This window comes from Corvus moneduloides, chromosome 3 (assembly GCF_009650955.1).
Source record: "Corvus moneduloides isolate bCorMon1 chromosome 3, bCorMon1.pri, whole genome shotgun sequence".
In the NCBI taxonomy this organism is placed as follows: Eukaryota; Metazoa; Chordata; class Aves; order Passeriformes; family Corvidae; genus Corvus; species Corvus moneduloides.
Window position 1 is genome coordinate 41,032,746 of NC_045478.1, and position 23,861 is coordinate 41,056,606.

General features: G+C 36.7%; 1 protein-coding gene across 1 annotated transcript in view; it reads right to left on the reverse strand.

Moving 5' to 3' along the window:
* Window positions 1–23,861, reverse strand: part of EPHA7 (EPH receptor A7) — a 162,880-nt gene that overhangs the window by 27,122 nt on the left and 111,897 nt on the right. Inside the window, 6 exon segments of the mRNA XM_032105092.1 lie at window positions 109–234; window positions 4,063–4,090; window positions 4,093–4,121; window positions 4,820–4,933; window positions 12,398–12,566; window positions 16,110–16,234. Of these exon segments, the coding sequence (XP_031960983.1) occupies window positions 109–234; window positions 4,063–4,090; window positions 4,093–4,121; window positions 4,820–4,933; window positions 12,398–12,566; window positions 16,110–16,234 (591 nt within the window).

Sequence of the window (23,861 nt, forward strand, 5' to 3'; positions counted from 1 at the left end):
GAAAGTTCTTCTATACCTGAGGTATAATTATTTGCCTGTCATTATGATGTATGAGTTTCGATCCCGGCTAAATGGAACAGTTGAATCAGGAAGCCACGGCAGCCTTACCTGCGCCAATCACACGCTCAATTTTAATACAAGAGGCATCTAGCTCCTTGGCGAATTGATGGACAGCTCTATTTGGGTCCTCGTAGGTTTCAGGGTCAATGTAGGTTTTGGTGCCTGGAAATTTAACTGTAATGATGTAAGAAAGCATGACTGTGATGAAGCAAAAGCACTTATTGTGCAGTCAGCCCAGGAATTTCATTATGCAGAGTGCTCCTTGGAAGAGTGAACCTGTTTCCATGCTGCCTGAGTCAGAGACGCTCTGAGAGGCAACCTTAGTTTTAGGCATCACCTGTAAGCATGCTGACACAAGTATACACAATTCCATCTCTGAAAAATGACTAATACTAGCATCTGCATCTCCTCTTGAACTGAAAGAAGTAATAAATATTAAATAGTGCTTAATGGAATAAAATGCAAGGGTTGAGTGGGAGTAAAAACAAGGGAAAGGGTGTAACACCAGCAGAGGAGGTGAAAGCTTCTTTTCTGCGTAAGGACAGCTTATCCTCCTCACCCAGGATGTGTAAACAGCATTTCTTCATGTTACTTCCCTCCTCTAGTGGGATTTGAAAGGCTCCTCCACCCTCTTGAATTTCCTCAAACTAGTGACTATAATATTGTTTGTAGACAGTGGCAACAGCACTTAGAAATTACATCCTCAGGTAGGTTTCTTGCACCGTAGTATGAACATGAAAAACACTTGTAGCCAGCTTGTAAAGGCACAGGAAGGGAAAGTGGCCTCTGTGGCACGATTATGTCCTCTCTCAAGCCCCTAAGTGAATAATATGCAGCAACTTGTTTTTTGCTCATTCTTTCTCCATGCTTAGTGCAACTCAGGCAGCATAGTGCTCTGGCCAGCATGCAGTTTTTTCCCTTAGTTTGCTGATGATTCAGGTAAATTAATTTTTGCTCTTCTGGTCATAGTACAAACTCCCGGTGATAGTAGAGCAACCCTGGAAATCAATTAATCAAGCAATTTTTATGAAATAAATTTGCTCACAAGGATTATACTCTTGAGCTTTAATTAAATCAGTGAATTAAAACTCAATATGAAAATGCAAAAATGTTGCTCTGTTAATTGATATATTGATATACAAGAACAGGATCAAAAGTCAATATAAAACATAAATAATTTACAGTTGCTTTGTCTTATTTTAATTTAACAAAAAATATATTAAATTTGAAAATATATTGAAAAAGAGCTTAGCAATCATGTGTATCTATGTTTTAGATGGTATTAATGACCTAAATCCACAAAACATAAGAAAAAAAAAAAACCCTAGAGAAATTGTTTCAGGAATATAATGAATTTATAGCCACAGAAATTATTCGAAATGTTACTCAAATGTTGTTATCTGTCACATCATGTATTTAAATGGATGTTTCTTTAGTTGTATTGGAAATTTGTATGCTGTAATTTTTTAAAATTATAAATATTTATGTCTTAAAACCAAAAGAGACTGGGCAAAATGAGAATTAAGCAGTAGGTTGACCTCCAGTAGTAGTGCTTTAAGGCAAGGAGATGGAGAAGGAGACATCCTCTTGTGTTTGTGATAAAGGGCCTGGTTTGGAAGTAACCTTGTGAATCTCAAGTGGGCCTCTGATGGTTCTTTGTTCAAGCTGTCATAAAACATTTTGACAGGCCAAGGCTATCCTGGCATAACAACACGAAATAATGCTGGCCTGCATTTGCAGACATTGTTAGATGAAAAAGGGAGGAGGAAATCAAATATAAATCTGAATTGCTTGACTAAACTCCTCCATTGTACTTGTATCTTCAAGTGTAGCACTTGAGGTCACAGAGAGATGAAGGGAACTGAAATGAAATATATGATAGTCCATTAAATGCACTGCTTTAAAATCTGTTTTAAAAAATGTTTGCTTGTAAGTTTTTGTTCTAAGTAAGTGCTTGTTGTAAGTCACATTTTTGAAAATCCAGTCTGGTACCTCAGCGCAGAAGAATGTTGTCTAGATGTTGTGGAGCAAAAGGCCACTGAACTGGTGTTCACAGCTCTGTGACCAAGCTGGTGACCACAGCACTGGGTTCCATCTCATTCTGTAAATGGCTATCAAATGAAATTAAATACTACATCTACAATCAACAGACGATGAAAAACTAGTTTGGCAAGAAGTGACTTATATTTGGTGCCATGATTTAATAAGAAAGACTGTGTATGCTCAACGTTCAGACTAATTTGCTAAATACCCAGATTTCTTGAAAGTAAAATGAGGGAAAAGAACACTTATAAAATCTCACCAGTTCTGGATCAACTATTAATTATTAAGTAGCAGCTTTCATATTAATGAATTTACACTTTTACTGAAATTAAAAAAAGAATGTTACCAAAAACAGAAATAAGAAATTATTTAGTTAGCATATCCCTTTTCTTTATACACTGACATACGAGAATACATAGTTGATCTTTTCCTTCAAGGACATAACGGGAATTTTAAAAGCAAAAGGAGTAGCTCTTCTGGAGATGTGAAAAGCTTATAATGCATTATGAGAGGCAAATATCAAATCCATCACTCCCAGAAGAGTAGCATTTAAGTAAAATGAGATTTTTGACAAATTCTTTAAAATACGCTGCAGTGCGAAGTGCATGATAAATAATTCTTATCTTATTATTCTTTTCTACCTTTCTTGCACAGTTTATGAGTTGATTGACTAAAGCTGCAATGATGTCACTACTTAGTTTGACACTCACTGCATTTAAAGAATTTAGGTAGCCACACCCCCAAACTTAAGAAATGTGGTCAATTTCCAGCTGATTTTTTCAGGGAAGAAAGGTAAAACCGAACCTTGATCTGATTTTGAGTGGAGCTTTGGCTAGAACTATTCCTTTAAAGAGAAATGCATTGAGAACATGCTAACAATTTATGACTAGTGGCTACTTAATTTTCCATGTGACATTACTTTCAGATAACAGCTCATGATTTTAACATATATAAAATAAATCCTATTGCTTTCATAAAAAAAAAAAATAATAATCTGATGGATTAAAGCTACAACTTCAGTTACTGGTAGACAACAAAGACTAATTACCGCACAGCATGACTAAATGGAAGTTGTACTAATATGAGAGTGACCAGGTATGGGAGAAGACTAGAAACCCAGGCATTGTTCTGTGTCAGAATTTATGTTCAGTTTAATTCTGTGATTTTTTTCAATTATGGTTGCTCAAAATAATTTTGCAACTTAGTTTACCACACTTCCTGAGTTAATGACTAATTTGAAAAGAAATTAAAACATTCCTCTCTCCTTACATTTTCAATTGTCATCAACCCAAGAAAGATGTGTTTTATTGAGTTTTCTCAGGGTTCTAGTATAAGTTGAGATGGTAGATGTGATTTTAACAAGAGAGGCTTTAGGTACTATTCTTAGCTAGGCAAGTAATTCTAGATCACAGAACAGTAATGAAGTGGTTGACCTTTCTCTTCATATTAAATATTCTATTTTTAAGGCCATTATGTTTTATAAATATTGATGGTACTGTATTCACAGTAGCAGAAAACAGCTTTTGAGCAGAACAGCTTCATTTTAGGGTGATGCAGTGACTCACACTTTCTTAATCTGAAATTTGCCTGAGGTAAGGATCAAATAGTCACTTAGGCAAAGGTCTCTTGAGTACTGCACCTCAGAGGGATCATTAGGACAATGTGAAACATGTATTCAAAGCAACCAAAAGAAAACAAAAAATGCAGAATGAAAACAACAGTATATCATAGACATGTATAGAAATAAAACCATCTGTGTGAGCAATATTGACTGTAATCTGCATTCTTTTTGTGTAGGTTACATTTTACAGTGTTTAACTTCCCACTTGCTATTTACATAGCATTTTGAATTTCCTATGGCATATCGTTCATGGAGTCCTTGGTTTAGTATTGTCTACACTATTGCAAATTGGGAAGTTTTTGAAAGGGGGGGGGGGGGAGAAAAAGCAAAACACTTACAATGAAAGTAAAGTCTCTTCATCCCCTTCTTTGATCCGCTTTGCTATAGCCACAGATGCCTATGAAAAGAAAGTAAAACATCAGTTCTACTGGTAAATAATGATTTACTTCTCACATCTAAAGTCCTGACAAAATCAGTTCTGCAGGCTGGAATTTTCAGGCACTGAGCACCTAACTGCTGTAGGCCCTTTGAAACTTTCACCTGTAATTCTATTGACAGCAGAGTTTTAAATAAATCACGAACAGCTTACAATCAAAAGGCTTTTGTATCAAATACCAGATGGGACATGAGGTCCTAGAAAAAAATTCTAGTTCTGGTGAAAGGCTTCTATAGATAAAACAGAGGATTAAAGAACTTGAAAGTAGAACACTGTTTTACATGAGGTTATTCTTAAACTTACTGCTGTGTCTCTTTTCTTGAATGTAAGTCATTTAAAGGCTGATCAGATAAAGTGTCAGACTTCTCCATGTGAGAAAGAACTGAACAGAATAGGGGAGACTTTTGAGGAATACAGGTACAGAAACTTGCTAGGGGTTCCTTTTACAGCACATTTACATAGGACAAAAAGAACATCTTGATATAAGTATCTTGCCAAAGTAAGAGGAAAAACCATATAATTGATAATGGGATTTAAATGAAAATTGTTCTTACTAATAATTATTTCTGTTTCAGTTTTGCAAATTACTATCCAGGTTCGACTGTGTCTCAAGAGTTCATAAGAGTGGTGTCAGGTGTGCTTATGTCCATCAAAGATGCAATACCTTCGTCCAATGATGAATCCAAACACCATGAAGACCAGGATGATAGTTCCTGCCACAGCAACCACAGCTATGATAATAACAGGATTCTGTTCACTGGAACAGCCTGTGGCTACAAAACAGAGCACAGAGCTGACATTAGTTAAAATTAATCCCTACAAAGGGACTTCAAAAATTTAAGTCAATCATCATGAATGTAGATGTTGTAGACTGCCTTTGTCTGAAACAATTACATTGATAAAGTTAGTCTAAGAAGGGCCTCTAATCGAAATTCAGCTAAATGCTGTGTGAGTTAATGACTGTCTACATGGAATAAAAAGAAGCCAAGCTGGAATTTCCTTGGCCAAAGTGGTACAGCCATTAGCTGAAAGCCAGCACCACTAGCATCAGTCACTTCCATTACCTACTACTGCTTTGCTGCCTTCTGTTTTGACTCCCTCCTAAAAGGGAAGTCCTGGATATCCCTGTAAGGAGGAATGGTAGGATAGTAATCCCTAACTCTGCTCCTAGCCTCCCCTCTAAAACTCATTGATGTGACTTTGATGGTTTCCAAGGAAATAGTGTCTTTAAGAAAAATGTTTGAGCTGAAACACTATTAACACAGATTTCCTAGGTAGCATATTTCAATCTCTTACTGCTATTAATCATTGTAAATGGCTATTATTACTTACGTTTGTTTCTGTTAGCAACAAAAAGGTGCTTCCACATTAATACAAAATGGAATTCTCCATGCTTCAGAGAATTTTCATGCTAAAATATCCACACATTATTGCTCTTTTTTTATTCAGATATGCCAATTCTATTAATATATGCAAATTATATACATGTCACATTAATGTAAACTGAGGATGTAAATACTTAGCCTGAGAAACCTTGAGGCTTGTTAAATACATTGCTTGCCTGATATCTAATAAGGGTGGCCAGGTACTCAGACACATTAAATAAGCACAGCTCTACTGAACTCTGTGGAGCTGTACTGGTTTATAACACTGAGGATCTAAACCAGATGACTAGAGGATGAGACATCAGGGACCGTGGAACTGAGAGTCACCTGGAATCACAGAATCACAAGATTATAGAATCATTTAGGTTGGAAAAGACCTCCAAGATCATGTCCAACCTTTGACCAAACACTACCATATTAACTAAACCATAGCACTAAATGCCACTTACAGTGGCACTTGGAACACCTCCCTGGGCGGCCCATTCCAATGCCTAACCATCAGTTCAGTGACAAAATTCTTCCTGATATTCCCTGAAGAATCTTGAGGCTCTGTCTTCTTGTCCTGTCACTAGTTGCCTGGAAGAAGAGACCGACCCCCACATTACAACAAGCTCCATTCATGTACTTTTAGAGAGTGATAAGGTCACCTCTGAGCCTCCTTTTCTCCAGGCTAAACAACCCCAGCCCCCTTAGCTACTCCTCCTCAGGTTTGTGCTGCAGACCCTTCCCCAGCTCTGTTGCCCTTCTCTGGACATGCTCCACCAACTCAATGTCCTTTTTAAAGTGAGGCGCCCAGAAGTGGATACAGGACTCAAGGTGTGGCCTCACCAGTGCCAAATATAGAGGACCGAGCACTGTACTAATCCCACTTGTCACAGTATTCCTGAAACAAGCCAGGATGCCATTGGCCTTTTTGGCCACCTGGACACACACTGGCTCATGTTCAGTTAGCTGTTGATCAGCACCCCCAGGTCCTTTTTCACTGGCCCACCTTCCAGCCACTCTTCCCCTGGCCTGTAGTGCTGCATGAGATTGTTGTGACCCAAGTGCAGGACTCAACAATTTGCCATACTAAACCTCATACAGTTGTCTTTGGCCCATCAATTCAGACTGTGCAGATCCTTCTAGAGAGCTTTCCAACCCTCCAGCAGATCAACATTCCTGTCCAACTTAGTGTCATCTGCGAGCTTCACTGGAGGGTGTCCAAATCATCAATTAGGATATTAAAAAGGACTAGCCCCAATATCGAGTTTTGGGGAACCCCACTGGTGACCATCCACCAGCTGGATGTAGCACTATTCACTACCATTCTCTGGGCCTGGATATCCAGCCATTTTTTAAGCCACCAAACAGCGTACCTGTCTAAGCCACGGACTGCTAGTCTCTCCAGGAGAATGCTGTGGGAGTAAGTATTGAAGGCTTTACTGAAGTCCAGGTGGACAACATCCCCATAGCAGGTAACTTGGTAATAAAAGGAGATCAGGTTGATCAAGGAGGACCTGCCTTTCCTAAGCCCATGCTGGCTGTGCCTGATCCATTTGCTGTCCTGTATGTGCTGTGGGATAACACTCAAAATGATCTGATCCATGACCTTCCCTGGCACCGAGGTCAGGCTGACCTTGGCCTGTAGTTCTCCAGATCCTCCTTCCAACCCTTCTCGTAGATGGGTGTCATATTGGCCAATCTCCAGTCATCTGGGACCTCAGCCTTTTCATTATCCGTGGTTACAATGTTGTCCTCCACATCCAAAAAAAGGATGGAGATTTTCCTTGACCCTCTTTTTGTTTTTAATTTATTTATACAGACACTTACTGTCTTTCACAACAGTGGCCAGATTGAGTTCTAGCTGAGCTTTCACCTTCCTGACTTCTCTCTACATGACCTAATAACATCCTTATATGCTTCCTGAGTTGCCATCCCCTTTCTTCCAAAGGTCATAAACTCTTTTTTCCCTGACTTCCAGTGAAAGCTCCCTATTCAGCCATGCCAATTTTCTTCCCCACTGGCTCACCTTTCAGCACACAGGACAGCCTGTTTCTGCACCTGTAAGACTTCCTTCCATGTCCTCCTGTTTGTTACCCATACTGTGTGAACTGGTGTAGATGCACTTCAGCTGGACTGATTTCACCCCCAGCACTGGCACGCCACCCCTAGCCTCACATCTAGTGAGCCTGGTCTTATCCCCTTCTCCCTTCAAACCTAGTTAAAATGCTGTCAATCAGCCCTGCAACACTTAGGGGTTAGAATCCTTTTCCCTTTTTAGACAGGGGAACCCCATCTGTCTCCAGCAGGCCTGGGGCCACATAAACTGTCCCACGATTGAAATGCAGCCAACAGATGAACAAGAAGGAAAGCAAAGGAAACCAAACTGATAGCTGAATTAACTAAATTAATGATATGATAATATGGTTTAATTGCTGGTAGTGGTAACTGAACAGGAATGTCTACACCAGGATTTATGAATTCCACAAAATTGGGTTCCTGTTACAGACTTCAGAGGTTCCCATAGAAACAAATAAACTAGTCTTTTCTTGGGAAAAGTGAGCCAATCAACATCATTTATTTTTTCACTGATATTGACCTGTACCAACTGTTTCCCCCCAAAATAACAAACTCCTTGTTATACTACACAGATTTAGAATAGTCTGCACTGGAGGCAAATCACACACACATGCATATACACACCCCTCTAATTTTATTTCCTGAAGAAACTTTCTAACTTTTCCATCTTCTCTCTAATGCAAGCAAGGAAGATCACACTATTACTACTACTCTTTAACTAAAAAGAATGAATGCTTATCTTTGCATAACTATAACTTTCTGAGATACACAGGTCAGTAGGATGCTACTGTAGACTTCCCTATATCCCACTCGTGCAACTTTTAAGAAATAAGTGGTGACTGTCTTGTGCAGAAGCGTAAGGGCATAAGTCATTCAACTCAGTTCCTGCAACATATCTAGGCCATCAAAACAGACAATCCTAAGGAATGTCAAACTTCTGCAAAATACAGCATTTCCTTAAACTGTTCCCTTCTCTCTTTGAACTTCAGTGCAAACCTCACTTGGAAGTGATGAAGAAGCAGCATCCTGTCATAATGGCCAGGGTGTGAAGCTTCATCTATCCAAGAAAGTTTGGAAAAATCCCCAGCCCAGCCTGTCACCTAGTCCAATAGCCAAGATGAGTGCATGGAGGCTGACATATGTGAGTGGGTTGCTCTACATAACTGCCTCACATATTTTGGCTACTGGCACATTCTAGAATCAAGCAGATGATGTTTTTTGGGCTCTGGAAAATGTTGGGGACATGGTACACTGGCCAACTGTTAAGACAGGTGGGATGCAATGTATGATTTATTTTTATATCTTTAAAAAAAAGGTGTGGGGGGGGCCTGACTGTGGGCACAGTCTGATATAAATTCGGTGACAGCAGTCTAAGACATCTGCCTCCATTCAGGTACTCTGCTGCTTCTCTCTTCTGTGTGATTAACTCAGTCTGCTGGTGTAAGGGTGAATCAGAAAACAGCTTCTGGAATGGTCCCTGTGGCTTGGCAGAAATAAAGATGCTAGAGTGTTCTTAGAAGAATGATTTTGGGGTGGAGAAGGTCTTTTCAGAGGGTGCATGCATGGCTACCTGTCACTGGCAATGCCACAATAGGGATGACAGGGAATCAGCACCAGGACACCTCACCTCTGCTCAAACAGTGCTCAGCCTCAGAGGGTGACACAGGGAGCTGGTACTTGAGCATTCAGCTACAGCTGACACCTGATCTGAGCTATAAGATGTGCATGTCCAATGCACAATGCCTAATTTAAAGGAGTTAAATTTAAACCAGCTTTTAAGTACATGGTTGTAGGGATGAGGAATAGATTTAAAAAAGGATATCAGTTGAAAATGCTGTGCTGCTGCTCCAACAACCTTTTCTCACTCAAGCAATCTGAAATGCACGATCTTTGGAAAAGAATTCTTGGTGAAGCTCACCATGAAATCTTCAATGATAACTAGATCCATGTATGCCAATCACTACTTTCTTAAGTATTGTGCTTTATGCCTTGTATAAAAATTTGTAATATTGTTATTTCAGACTTTAGAGTTCAATTTTACACATGCATATTGCTTCAATCTTGTTTGATTTAAACTGATTCGTAGAAAAAGGAAAAAGCAAAGACTTCATGCCAGGTTTTGTCAAGTGCTTCTACTTTAAGAGTGAGAGCTGTAACAAAGTCAAAGATTGGACTCAATGATCTCAGAGGTCTTTTCCAACCTAATTGATTCTGCGATTCTATAAATGAAAAAATCTACTTCAGTTACAAAAAGCAGAGGATCATCTTTAGGTCCACAGGCTACAAATCACTTAACTTGACTTTTAAATACTTCAGTGAACCAAGAGATAGAATTGACACTTAAGTGATCTTTTATAGATTTGTGTGTTTTTCCAGAGGAACTTCTGTTTCTAATAGCCAGCCAACAAAAAAATACAATGACCAGAGCCATTGATTGATCTGTGGCAAACACAATGTAGAATAGAAATAGTCTGCTTTTATAAAGCATGTTTACTTCATAATTTTTAATATTTTTCCATAAATATCTATGCAATACTCAACATGTATGGTATGATCCAATACAGGTATAATATATGTACATTTTACATATCAGATAATATTAATATAATGGATATGGTTCCTAAAATATTGAAAAGTGGCTATACAGTTTCTATCACAATTCAGAAAATGGGGCATGGTACAAAAATCTACTTAACTAACAGTGCCAACCAAACAGTGTCAACCAGTGGAAGTGCCAGCAGAAATCCAGTTAGGCAACATGACTAACCAAATGTGATGGTCGTTACATATATTCTTACATAAATATATGTATGTGCATTTTTTTCTTAAAATACTTTGACATTTTTAAAAGCTGCCTTCAGAAATCCACTGGAATAACGAGAAGCCAAAGCCTCTAAACTGTAGCATAACATGGTTTAGTGTTCACCTGCATGGTACTTCCCTTGAGGCATATTTCCAAAAAACAATCCAATAAAGGTCTTCCTTTAAAATGTTAACAAATGACTAATTTGATTACTCTGTAAGTTCTGATAAAACTACAAATAAAATATATGAAACAAAAACTTTAATGTAAAACAATTTTAGAAGAGTTTAATGGAATTTGCTATCTTTTTACCAGCATTTTCATTATTTCTGAAAATCATATATGGGAAACTGTGGATGCTTATCCTTTCTGGGAATTATATTTTATAATGGTGTCTCAAGATAATGGAAAACATGCTACTTTAAAAAATTTCTTTAATGAAAACGCAGGACATTTTTCATGGCATCTCAAAGCATATAGCTGTCCTGTAACAAAAAAAAGCTGCTGTGCATCTTGGCCAAACATCTTTGTGGTTTATATGTATTTTTTCATCATCTGAGTCAGAAAAGGAGTACAGGAGAGTGGTCAGTGATGCATTTATTAAAGGCTTTCCTAATCTCCCATATGTTGACCAAACTCCAGTCAAAACCATTTATCTTTGAAATCATCTTTGCTAATCTTAGCAGCTACCAGTTACATTCAGTATGCAAAAAATACTCAGATAATTAAGGAAATGTTGGGGAAACATTTTGATGTACTAATTTTAAACCACTATGGACAATAAATTATCTAATTAGCAGAAACTTATGACAGATTATGACAGACTTCTAATTTGTTTTCCAGAAAACCATTCAAAATAAGAAATTGCTTCTGGCTGTACCTCAGGTTCCCATTCTGCAAAATGGGAATTCTGCTTCTGATTCTTTCTACAGATGGGAAGTATGCTATTAGACACAGAGTTAATAATATTAGTAATAACAGCTTACTGCTGCTATTATGATAATTACTGTTTCAATTATGTCTATTAGATATGTGGTACTATTCACTATTTATAGTTTTTATATTCTGTGTGGAACTAAGGTGGAATCAAGACCTAACTACTGCGTTTTAGGAATAACCACAAGGCGACACCTGGCTGCAACTAATAAGATGCAATAATGTGTGTCTGCACACAGTCTTAGATGGACTGCTGCATTGGGTGCAGAGAGGCTATGGCATCCATACCCTTTGAACTAATAGGCCATGTATTCCTATATTCCCAGATCCAAATCTGGCTGACCTGATGTCAAGGTCAACGTGAAGCAAATGCCCCAAAACAGGGTAACCAAATTTGGGTCTGCAACAAAGGAGTGGAGCTGCCAGGAATGCAGTTCCTGTGAGCCAGCTCAGGGCTATCAGGTCTCACTGATGGAAGAAGTTTTTTGTTACATAGCTTACAACTTATTATATGAGCCTGAAAGAAACTTAGTATCTTAGAGCCTCCCATTTCTTTACTAAATCAAATTGCCAATGAATTCAAAAGACACTAAAGATGGACTTAACAGTTGAAGACACACACATAAAATGATCAAGTTTGGGTTTTTTTCAGAAAATCAAATGGAAAAAAATGGCCTGGAGAAGTCTCTGTGGGTTGAAATTTCCTCCTTCCTTTTCTCTCCAGTTACAGAAGAATCTAGTTGAGTTATTCAGCTCACCACTACTCACTTCTTTTATGGGGAAAAAAAAAAAGTCTTTGTGTATTAGAAGGACAGCAAAGGAGAAGAACCTAATATGTAACAAATCTCCTCCAGCCAATTATAGGACTAATTGTCATTTCTATGGTAAAACAAATTATGGAAGCTCATCCTTCAAAAGACAAAGACAAAATCCACCTCCTTGTAGAACCAAATTCTTTCTAATTGTAATTATATTGCTTATGACTCTGTCCTTTCTTGCTTACTTACTACCTCTACAGAAAGGGTTAATTTCCTGTAAACCTAATTCCTTACCTGTGGCTTCTTCCAGTGTGGCAACATCCAGTCTGGGGCTGTAATTTCCATAACCAGCAGCAGTAAAAGCACGAATCTGGAAAACATACACTGTTCCTGGCTTTAGATTATTAATAGAAGCTGAAGTGGACTTGGTTTTCACTGTTGAATAGGTCCTCTCCCTTTGATCCTGGAAACAAGACAAAGGATTAAATGACATTTACAGATGAGATTTTATCATGATTGCACAACAGCAACTGACAGCCAGCGTGGGTAGTTTATTTCAATTTGCTGAATGCTCTTTTCCCCCAACAACAAAAATAAAGCATACTCTGTGGAGTATTACAAAACATTGTCAATGCAATGAAGAGCTCTAAGTGTAACATAAAATTCAAATGGGATGCTCATGTTGTTACTCATAAAACATCCAAACAAAAAATGATTGCTTTTCTAGCTCTGATTAAATTTTGTGAAATTTTGATGAGAAATAACCACAGCTTCCAGGGGAATCTGTGGAGTCTAAACAGTTCAAGGACTGGGAAATTTGTTCTTTCATGGTCAGAACATGACAAAAACAGAGCTGCACAACCTGCCTTCATTCTGCATTAATTCAGTTTATAGCTGTCAGAATTTCTTTATTTCTAGAGTACTTAAAAGTTATCATGAATGAAGTCAGACATTATGAAATGGATGGCAAAACTCTGACTGACATCATTACTTCGACATTCTACCCTTCCAACACCTCTAAAAAATATAATATCGCCAATGTATAATTGGCTGGATTTTGCATAATTTCTGAGGTCCTTAACTCAGTTTTCACTTCAGATTTTTATCTCTGGCTTTTAGTCTTTTCTCAGTTTTAGACTCTATGGCATAAAGGAGAACCCAGGGAAAGAAGCTCAGTATGACACTCCACAAATTTGAAGCTGTAAGATTACAAACCCTATGAGTAATAACTCACTTTCAAATAGTACAAAAGCTGTATCACAGATCATTAGAGTATTCAAAAAGCTCTACTTATTCATCACATTTACTGACACAGATTATCTTTCAGCATAGATATGTGAAGCCCTGTTGATTTTTGGTGGCAGATGCAACCCTGATTTGAAGGGCAGAAGAGATGAATTAACCAACCATCTGAATGCACCACATGACCAGAGAAGCATGAGCCGTACGCAGCAGTGCTAATGAGACGGATACAGAGGGAAGGAATAAATCTGTAACTCATTTCAATAATACTTCACCAGCTAAAAGTGATGGAGAGCCTTCCCCTTAGCAGACAGTAAAGTAACAAAGGCTTTTGCTGAAATACAGGGCTATACAGAACATACACGGTTTCTTTTCTCAGATTCAGTAAGGGCTTCTCCTGGTTCCTGCCCAGTCTGTTATTTGAGCAAGCTCACTGTCTTGGCTAGCAACAATTTTCTATATCTTCTCCAAGAGAATTTAAATCATCTGTAAGTGAGGACCATGGTGGAATGTATGTTGGTATGTGAGAAAGAACAGGAATGCTTGAGAGACGAGAAACAAGTGTAAGGAAACCATAAACAGTCAGGTTCAGGACTGTAAGCCACAGCGGAATTTCAGTTTGGGTTTTGATGCATAAACGAGGCTTATTTGAATTGCCAGCAGTCCTTGTATTCAAAAATAAGTAAATAACAAAGAAATAAAAATAACCTGTGTTAGAAATCTCAGAGGACAGACTTACTTTGGAGATTTCAGGCAGTTTCCATTCCAGCCCTAGCCAGAAGTGAGAGGTGAAAAAACCACATATCAGAGTATTTCAGAACGACAAAAATGTTTGATTTAATTTGACTCTAAAAGGAGCTGAAAGTTCAAATCCTTTCATTTTTTTTTCTTTTAAACTGGTGGAACAAAACTTAAACAGCCTCTCTCATTCTGAGCAAGAAAATTATGAAGTAATTCTAAAGCTGAAATGCATTTTTTTGGAAGGAAAACAAGCATTTAAGTATTTATGCAAAAATTTCCTCAGTTAAAGATATAGAGTCCAGTTTATCTGTGACTGTTAGAATAAGCTTTTTATTCTCTTTTATTAATTTCACTGTAGTAAGTATAATACTGGAAGATCTCCTTCCATTACAAAAGAACTTTTACATCAGTTTTTCTCTTCATAAATGTAGAAAACTGGCAAGGAGATTCTGCTGGTTATTTAAAGTTGCATGAGTTTATAGGGAAAATAATAAAAACCACATTCTAAAAGCTATCATATGAAAAGCTGGGTATCTTGGTCATTTTTCTGTCATTTTACGCTACCCATTTAAATTATTTGTTTTATTTGAACAGATTAGAAACTGCTCTGCACACTAAAAAATCCAAGGTTTTTGGTTCTCAATTTCTTTCCTTTTTTTTTTTTTTTTTTTTTTTTTTTTTTGGTGTAGAGCACAATTTTGCCCTTGGTAAATATGTAAATTTTTAAAAATACTTGGACTTTATTTGTGTGTGTATGTACACACACATGCTGGAGGAACAAAAATTACCTGCTAAAATTAGTAAAATTTCCTCCAAGGAACTGTTTAGCTATCTGTACCTATCTGCTAGATTTTGTTATAAGACTCACTAGAGTGAACAACTTAAACTGGAAGTTAGCATCAAAAAATAAAAATTTTATTCCTTTCCCAAATCATATAAAGAACTTTTGATAAGTATATTTGTGTTATTCAGCACTGAAAATTAAATATGACACTTGATATTAGATCCAATCTGGTCTGAATTTACCTAATTCTGTGTTACCTATTAAGCTGACATGCTCTTTTTGATACAGGGGTACTGTTACCTTGCTTGCAGAAATGTCTTCATGAGTGATCACAAAGGAGATCCTTTATCTTTTTTTTTCGTTTTAATTCTTTCTTTTTTCTCACAGAAGATTTTATAAAAATTAGGAGTATGTTATGTTATGCAGTAAATTTCCCAGGGAATCTGGAGGAGTCAAACTTAGTGTGGGTCCCATGACAAACACAGAGCTGCACAACCTGCCTTCACTCTGCTTTCATCCAGCTTACGGTTGTCAGAATTTTTTTATTCTGCAGTACTTCAAAGGTATCATGAATGAAGCCCTAGACATGCTGAAATGAATGGCAAAACTCCAACTGACATCAGTAAGATTGCAATTTCACTCTACCAGAAACAGAGATCACTTCATCTACTATTGAAAAGCAGCCTTCAATTCATTATTGTGTTGAGAGAACAAGAGAAAAATAAATTTCACAGTGCTAGTCGTTTTTAAAAGGACAAATAAGGAAAATTTTTTTCCTAAAACTGTAGGAAGTGTTTTGAAAATTTTCAGACATCAAGTAGAAGCTGCCCAGCTCATAAGGAAATAAAAAATGCAGTCAAGAGTTGTACTTGATACATCATCTCAAGGCTAGAATTACATTGATGCAGAAGGAAATGAAACAAGCTTCAAATAAAATGTAGAAAAGATGAGAAAACAGCAATATAATGGTACAACTTAACAATAAAAAAAAAAAAAAGGAAACAAAGGCAGATTTCAAGTGTATATTTCACTTTTAGTATGCCAAAATACAATATACAAGACGCATGATAGCAATAATAATTGCAGAATTTAGCTAGTTATTAAAAACAAGCAAAATCACTGACTTTGGAGAGACGGGGTAGTTGATAGCTGATGACTTTAACACTGTTCCACAATGCAGCAAGCCAACATAAAGCAAACAACACATTGTTGCACATTACAGATAATCTTAGCACTTACTTTCTCATAATACTTGATTTCATATTCAGTAATGACTCCATTGGGATGTTCTGGTTCCTGCCAGGAAAGCTCCACGCTCCTCTGCAGCACTCTTTCTTTCATTACGCCACTAACTTGTGAGGGAGCTGTTTGGACAAGATGTGTCAATAAATAAAAAAGCAAATTTGTTGGATGCCAAAAATAAAATGTCATTACTGATCCACCCCATGCTGAGCCACTTTCATTAAGGTAAAAGAAAGCACCTTTTCATAGCTCACAATTCAAAGCTAATGAATATTCAAGCAGGACCCTATTACTGTTCATAACCTTAGAACAGAAATCAAACTAAAGTGCAAACAGCAAAAGGTGTCATTGTTTGAGTTAGTGCAAAACTGAGATTGATGGGATAGGAAAAACAATTAAGCAAATTAATTCTGATGATGATAGCAAATCAAATTTTTAGATTGATGTGTAGTAAATTCAGAGTCTAAATATTTATTGCATATGTTTCTGAAATGCACATAAAAATAAAAATAATCTTTTAGAAACAAAATCACATTTTAGGCTGACTTGATATGACTAATTCCAATTCTGCTTAGAAATAATCTCTCACAGTATCTGATTACAATATGACGGTGATGAAAACAACTTTGTTAAGAGACTAAGCCCACTCTTTTACATTAGTTCAAACCTTTCCAGGACATTCTCTCTTTAGAGCGGAAGTTTCCATATTTGGTCTTGGCATTTTTGAAAGTGCAAGACAATTTAAGAAGTAGATCTTATGAAACAAAGGGGACACTGTCTCCCTCCACCTCAGTCTACAGAGATAAAAATACATGCATGCTTCATGCATGCACAGGTACATACACTGAGTTTCCTAATAAACATCACCCACAAACAAGGACCTTTTGAAAATAAAAACCCCCAAACCCAATATAAAAGCATTATAGAGACATTGACTCTCATATAAAAATGTTTAAGAGAGAATGTAATAAAATGTGAGAGACTGAAAAAATAACTCACTTTCTCAACTTATCTCTAATGAAAAAGACAGCAGGTATTTTGCTGATGTGCACCATCAAAGGAGGCCAAACACCACAGTCTTCCTCACATGCACACTGAATATAGAACAAAAGTCCTGTAAAACTATAGCACTTCGAAAAACAACTATGGTATTGGAACCATGCAGAACTTGATCTTGTTCTCAATCATTTTAATGGAAATCAATTTTGGTCATGCAAAAGACAAAGAAAGAGAGGACCTGACCTTCAGCCCCCTACAGTAAAAAGCTAAATGATATTTACATGTATAAGGACTTGGTCTTGGAGCAGACTTAGACACAGGAAAGGGGTCTGAGATAAATTTATTAGAAATAATATACTAGAAATAATTTTAAAGATATTAAATTAGAGATAAATTTATGTATATCTTTTTCTAACACAGAATCTAATTGTGATTATTTTCTGAAATTTTTGTTTTAAAAAACCTGAAAAGTTTAAATATTTTAGGTAAAAAACCACCACCTTATTTCAGAACTTGGTATAAAGCTTTAGTATGTAAAAACATGTAAACTCTTCAGATAAAACACAATTCTTACCCCAAGTAACAGGTGACCTTCACTTTCTTTAGTGTTTTTAAAATAACATAAAACATCTAGAATGCACACTCCTGTATCATTAAGTATAAAAACATAATGATAAAATTAAAGTACCTGGAGCAGAATCAAGAAAATAACCCTCTAAACATTAAGTTGGATTGTTAACTTCTTACTGCAATTTTGAAGTTTCTAGGGGTTTTTTAAAATTATAAAATGTACATTCATGTAGGTTTTTAAATTAAATTTGTTTACTTTTCATTAGAGGCTCCAAGAATCCATTAAAACTAGGGATTGAAGCCATGCGTGATAATTTTCATTATGAACTACTATGCTGTATATAATCAATACAATCAAAGTTGAAGATCTCTTAATCTAGGCTGCCTAACTGATAAAATCATAAAATTGTATCAGACAAACACCATGGGTTGCTGCACAAAACCAGGATCAGTCTCCTTGCATTCTCTTTCTAAAAGCTTAGAGTATTTTCACTCTTTAATTAGTGAAATATATTCTTTTTCATAGCTAGGACTCCAGAATGCAGCAAACTAATTTACCGTCTAGTTTTCTTTGACATGATTAACTAGTTGTCTTCTTTGCCTAAATGAGTAGTTCTGCATCCTGAATGAATTTCAGAGAGGTCATTATTTTTCATGTATTATTTTCTAACTCATCCAGATAAATATTTTTCAGATTGCTAATCTTACATTTTCAGATGTCCAAAATTGTTAATGTTGGTATTTATCATGGAACAATTTTATATTACCTAGGTCACTGGAATTTGTTCTCCACTTTTTGTTTCCTGCTTTTTGTTTTTGCTTATCAAATTTTTTCATTCCATTGGCCACAGCATTCATTTTTCTTAAAGCAGTGATGCCAAATGAACTTGATATTAGTTAATTCTGTGTACATGGGGAAGGAACAGGAATGCAAAGGAGGAGGGACTGAGAGAGGGGGAAGATTTTATTTGGTGAAATAAAATGCACTGTGTGACATTCCTACTTAAGAACTGTACAAAGCACATCACAAACAGGCATATTCCATTCTTAAAGAATTTCCATTCCAATTAAAGTCTCAGTGATTTATCAACATTGCAAGTCAGCATTCAAAATGGTTTGGTTTGGGGTTTGTGTGGGGGGTTTCTGGTAGTTTGTTTTTGTTTTGGATTTTCTGCACCCAAAACTAAAACAGCTGTGCTACCTTTGATTGTTAGAAGAACCACACGAGGAAGAAGAGGAAGTCCAAACCTACAGTCCAACCTTGCGTATGTTGGCAGCTCTGAAGACAATTATGTTGCATATAATTCCATACCACATGAGATTCCTAAAATGCAGTATGCTACCTAACCTTATTTTGGGTTCCCATGTTTTTTCAGGGGAAGAAGGCAATCATTAAATTGACTGAAGCCAGAGTATCCTCCTCTGGCAAGGAACACCAGTTTGTTTTCACTGCACGGAAATCTCTTCAAACTAGAGCAGCCACATAAGCCAATCCATTGATGTGAGAGGGTAGGCTATCTTTATCCTGCCTTTTGGGCTGCATCTCTTATCTCTGCTTAATGAGAGTGTACAGGTCAGAAGCATTTTGTTCTTTATTCTAGTATAATAATTTCCTCTTTATTCTCTCTGTGGCTTTTTTACAGATGGTTTTACATTCATGGTTTTTTTTGTTCTGGCTTCCTGAAACCTCCTTTTAAAGGTTTAGCCAATTTCTCATTGCCTATCTATGCTAATTAATTAACAACTTTTTATGGTTTTGAAACAACTATATTTGAGCAAGCTGAAAATGAGTTAAAGATACAATTCATCCTTACATACAAGATAAATTAGGGAATTAAATTATCAGGAAAAAAAAAAACAAAAACTCTATAAAAACAGGATTAAAAATAACATTTTTGTTCTCATTTCTAGCTAAACCAATAATGATAATAATAATAATAGCAATAATAATAAACTACTTCAGGGGGTTTTTTTTCTAGTAATCTACTTCTTGCCACTGCACCTCTAACGAAATCTTTCATGACAACGACACTTCTTACAGCATTTCTAGACAACTAAGTACCCAGTCCTGAATGACTTGAGCATGCATAATCCCTACCATATCACTTCAGGTTACAAAGAAGCATCACTTGACAGAATCATTATTTCCATAATATATTACACAGGGGGATACAGGCTGTTCAAAACACCATTTGCTATCAACTTTCTTTCTGATATACCTCATCTCTTTTTTTTCTCCTTCCTGCTGACACAACATCCAATGCATCAAACACACACAGCCTCTCAGGGCTAACAGGCAGATGTACCTACACATGCTGCATAAGAAAGTACTTTGAGAATGACAGGCCCTCAGCACACTCATTCACCTTTTTTAAATGCTTCAAATATACCATTCAGCAAAAGAAAAAATTGATTTTCCCCAGGTTTCAACATCACAGACACTGAGAAATATAACTCTGCTGGGTTTTACTGATAAAGCTTTCAAGTTATATAGATTTCAAGCTGGTCATCATTTTCAGATCAATTTATAGAAAAAGTTAAAACTGAGGTGACAAAAAGAGCAGGATATTCCAAGGATATATACTGCTCCAGAGAGAATATTGCATCTGGTAGATTGACGTGTTACATCCATGCTGCTAAGCCAAGCATATGGTGCATTATTAATATGTGCAGTTATTGAGGTACAGAAAACTGTAGCAATTGTTTTGGAAAGTGCTACTTTTAGTCCAGAGGTCATCTGAAAATGTTGTACATAATACTGCTCATGCCTTTAACCTCTATCCTTAGCTATTCTCTGGTTCTCAAGACTATAACATTTTTCTTGATCCATAGTGTGCTTTCCAGAAGACAAAGAGAGGTGTATCAGAACACACCACCACCACCAAAAAAACCAAAGCAAAACAACAGAAAACCCCCAAACAAACAAAAACCAACCAAACAAAAATGCTGAGCAAAAAAACCTCCCCAATAAAATCTGAAAATTTAATATATGTGAATATGGACTTTCATATATAAGAGGAATTAGGCATAATGCACAAATTGCTAGCACAAAATCAGATGTAAATATCTTTTTACTGAAAAAAGATAATTCAGCAAAAGAAACATACCTATCCATTTCTCAGTGATTTCTAAAGATCCTGAATCTTGAGTGTGTCTCAAATTCCATCAACAGCATCAGTCATGGGCACTTGTAATTTGATACTTTTTAAAAGTGTCTTAGAAGGCAGTATCCTGGGTGTTTAGTAGTTCATGTATATGAAACAAAACATTTAAAATCCTTAGAATAAGGGTTTGCAATCCTGCAGTCACACTTCACACAGAAAATCTCATAAATGAACAGAGCACATGCTCCTTGTGCAGGACTAAACTCTCTATTAACAAATGCCACCAAATTTATGCTTGCAACTCTAGTTTCATGACTTGATCATACAAATGCTAAAGGATGAATCAGCTATCAGACTTCCTTAACCTTTTTTTGAGATTTCCTTATCTGACAACAGCAATAGTGTACTGAAGTCAATCTGAGCTTTCTCTTTATACTTTCTGAAGTCTAACAATGACGCTGGCGACCTTGGTAGCAACCCTTACAGAACTTCCTAAAGGACAAAAACTCTTGGCTTTTGGCCTCTTTAATTTTCATATCATGAAGATATGCAAGAATCATTCAAAACCACCAACTTTTCCTACAGTAGCAAATGAGATCAATTTTACATGCCTGCAAAGACTGTATCTAAAGGCCCAATTATAAGTTTTACGTGACATAAACCATTTTCTGCACAGTGTTCTACAGCAGTTGAGGGGGTGTTTTGAGTAGTGAGCCTGAAGGGGACATTGCTAACATATGCAAAACATAGAAAGATGGGGGATATTGACATCCCAATGGTTATAACCTACTCTGTTATTTCTTTTAGATGTCTTTGCTGCCTCCTTTTTAGGCAGAAATCTTTGGATAACAGAGTTGTTTTGGCTCTACATCTATTTTAAGTGAGACTGTAATCTGGCATTTTAACCAATACAAATGTAAAATGAACCCATGTATGTGTATATAGATATATGTAAAATAGTAGCAGAAAATTTTACTGTTGTTAGAGTCTTAAATGGTTGTTCAGTGAAGAGAATACAAAACTCTTCATACTCCATTACAGTCCTGCACCCAGATTACCCCAAGGGCACCTTTCTGTACCGGCTTTTGCACTGATTTGCTCCCAAGAGCAAGAGTATAAGTGAAGTCATAACCTGGCCTCCAACCATGTTCTGGTTTGCTCTCAAGGGACAACTTAGGCATCAGAATTGCCAAAAATTACTAAATAAGAGTGGAAGGCAAACAGATTATACACCTTGAGGAACTGCAGCTGCTGCTGTCAGGGGTCTGGGGGTCAGCATGTAGCACCACACTGGTTTTTGTGCTGGTCTGAAACAGGATACCTCAGCACACATGCCCTCCCTTGCTTCAGGACACATGCCCTTGCTTACTTCTAAGGAGCTGTCTGATGTAAAAAGAGGTCAGTCAAAACCAAACCTTGACCAGGCTTGAGGGTACTGGGCAAATTTTAACACTTTACTGTATAGATATTTCCCTTACTTATATATTCTGTTTCTTAGAAAGATACAAAAGCGTTTTGCAATAAAGGAAGAAAAATAAACTGTTTATTAAGTTAATTATGCAAATTATTAAAAATTTCACAGCACTGTTAAATAGCACTAACTTGAGTGCTACTAAAGTCATGACAGAAAACTGCCACAGCTTGTCCTTGAAAAGCTTGGAAAAAAATGCTTACATTTCACTTCATGTGTACACTAATAAGCACAATAATTTTCATGTTATTCTATATGATAATTCATGCCAAAAGATAACAGAAAAGATTACGATAACTCTTAAACTGAAAATTGTTAAGTGTATTGATAGAAATTCACAAGATCTTCTGTTTTGTTACTGTGATATTTCTCTCCCCTCAGTTAAGTCTCCACATGACAAAGCAGCCCATGATAAAAGGTTATTGAGTACCACTGTATTATGCCATTAGTACCTATTGCTTTGGATCAATGGCAGAGAAATTCCCCACTGTGTTTACAAGCTGCAGCATTCAAAAAAAGACCCAAATAAATCAGATATTTTACACTAACAATATCCTACAGAGAAACCATTTTAAATTCCTCGCTGACACACTTTACTTTCCAGCTCATAAATATAACACAGTGTGCTTACAGTGCTGGGTAAGCCATCAGCAAAGGCACACACAGTTGCTCTGAGCCACTTGGGGATGTCATGAGTACATGGGAACAGGAAAGGTAGTCAAGTAATACTTGACTGCATTACTCCATCACATGTTTTGCCAATAATTTTGTGGCTGAGGAACTCTCAAAATACTTGCTGATCTACAAAGAGGAACAGATGCAGTAGTTGCCTGAACACCATACCACTGAAGATCAAAAAACAGAATCATAAAATATGCTGAGTTGGAAGGGACCCAGGAGGAAAAAACCCAATAAATACATTCTAATCTCCCCTAATATCACTAGCAAATTTTTAAGAACGCTTATGCTCAAATAGCATTATTACCAAATATGTAGTGATTTACTAATTGTCCATACCTTTTAAACATCTGATGCATTTAAAATAATGGTTTGGTAATTCTTTCATTGAACTCAAAACTCAGCAGCTGCATTGGTTCTGTATGCTGTCTACTCTGGCAAAATTCTGGGGAGGGCAACTAATAAAAAGAAAGAAAAAGAACCTACCAGAAAGAAATGAAACTGTTCAGAAAGATCAGGCTGACAGCTTGTCTATCACGTTTTGATTTTTTTCTGGTCACAGTCTACTTCTAGGCCTGTTCTATGAACTCCCCTGTTTCTTCTGCCTGACATTTGGTACAAATATTACTGTTATGTCTGCATCTCATTTCTTTGAAAACTGGCAACTTGGGCATCAATCAGTGCTGAACGGATGCTGAGTTGCGTAACAAGTGACAACATCATTTCCCAAGATATCCACAACTCTTGTTTTGCGAATAAGTTTTGACATGTCAGGCACAAACCTGATTCTTACAAATGTGTTAGAGTAACAAACCACCCTTACAAATAACAGAGAGGGGCTTTAGTTCTCCTGAAGCATTTGTTTTCCTTTGCAGAAGAAGTATTTCTATGTTAATTAGCTTTTCCTTTTGTCCTGTGTTCTTTTGC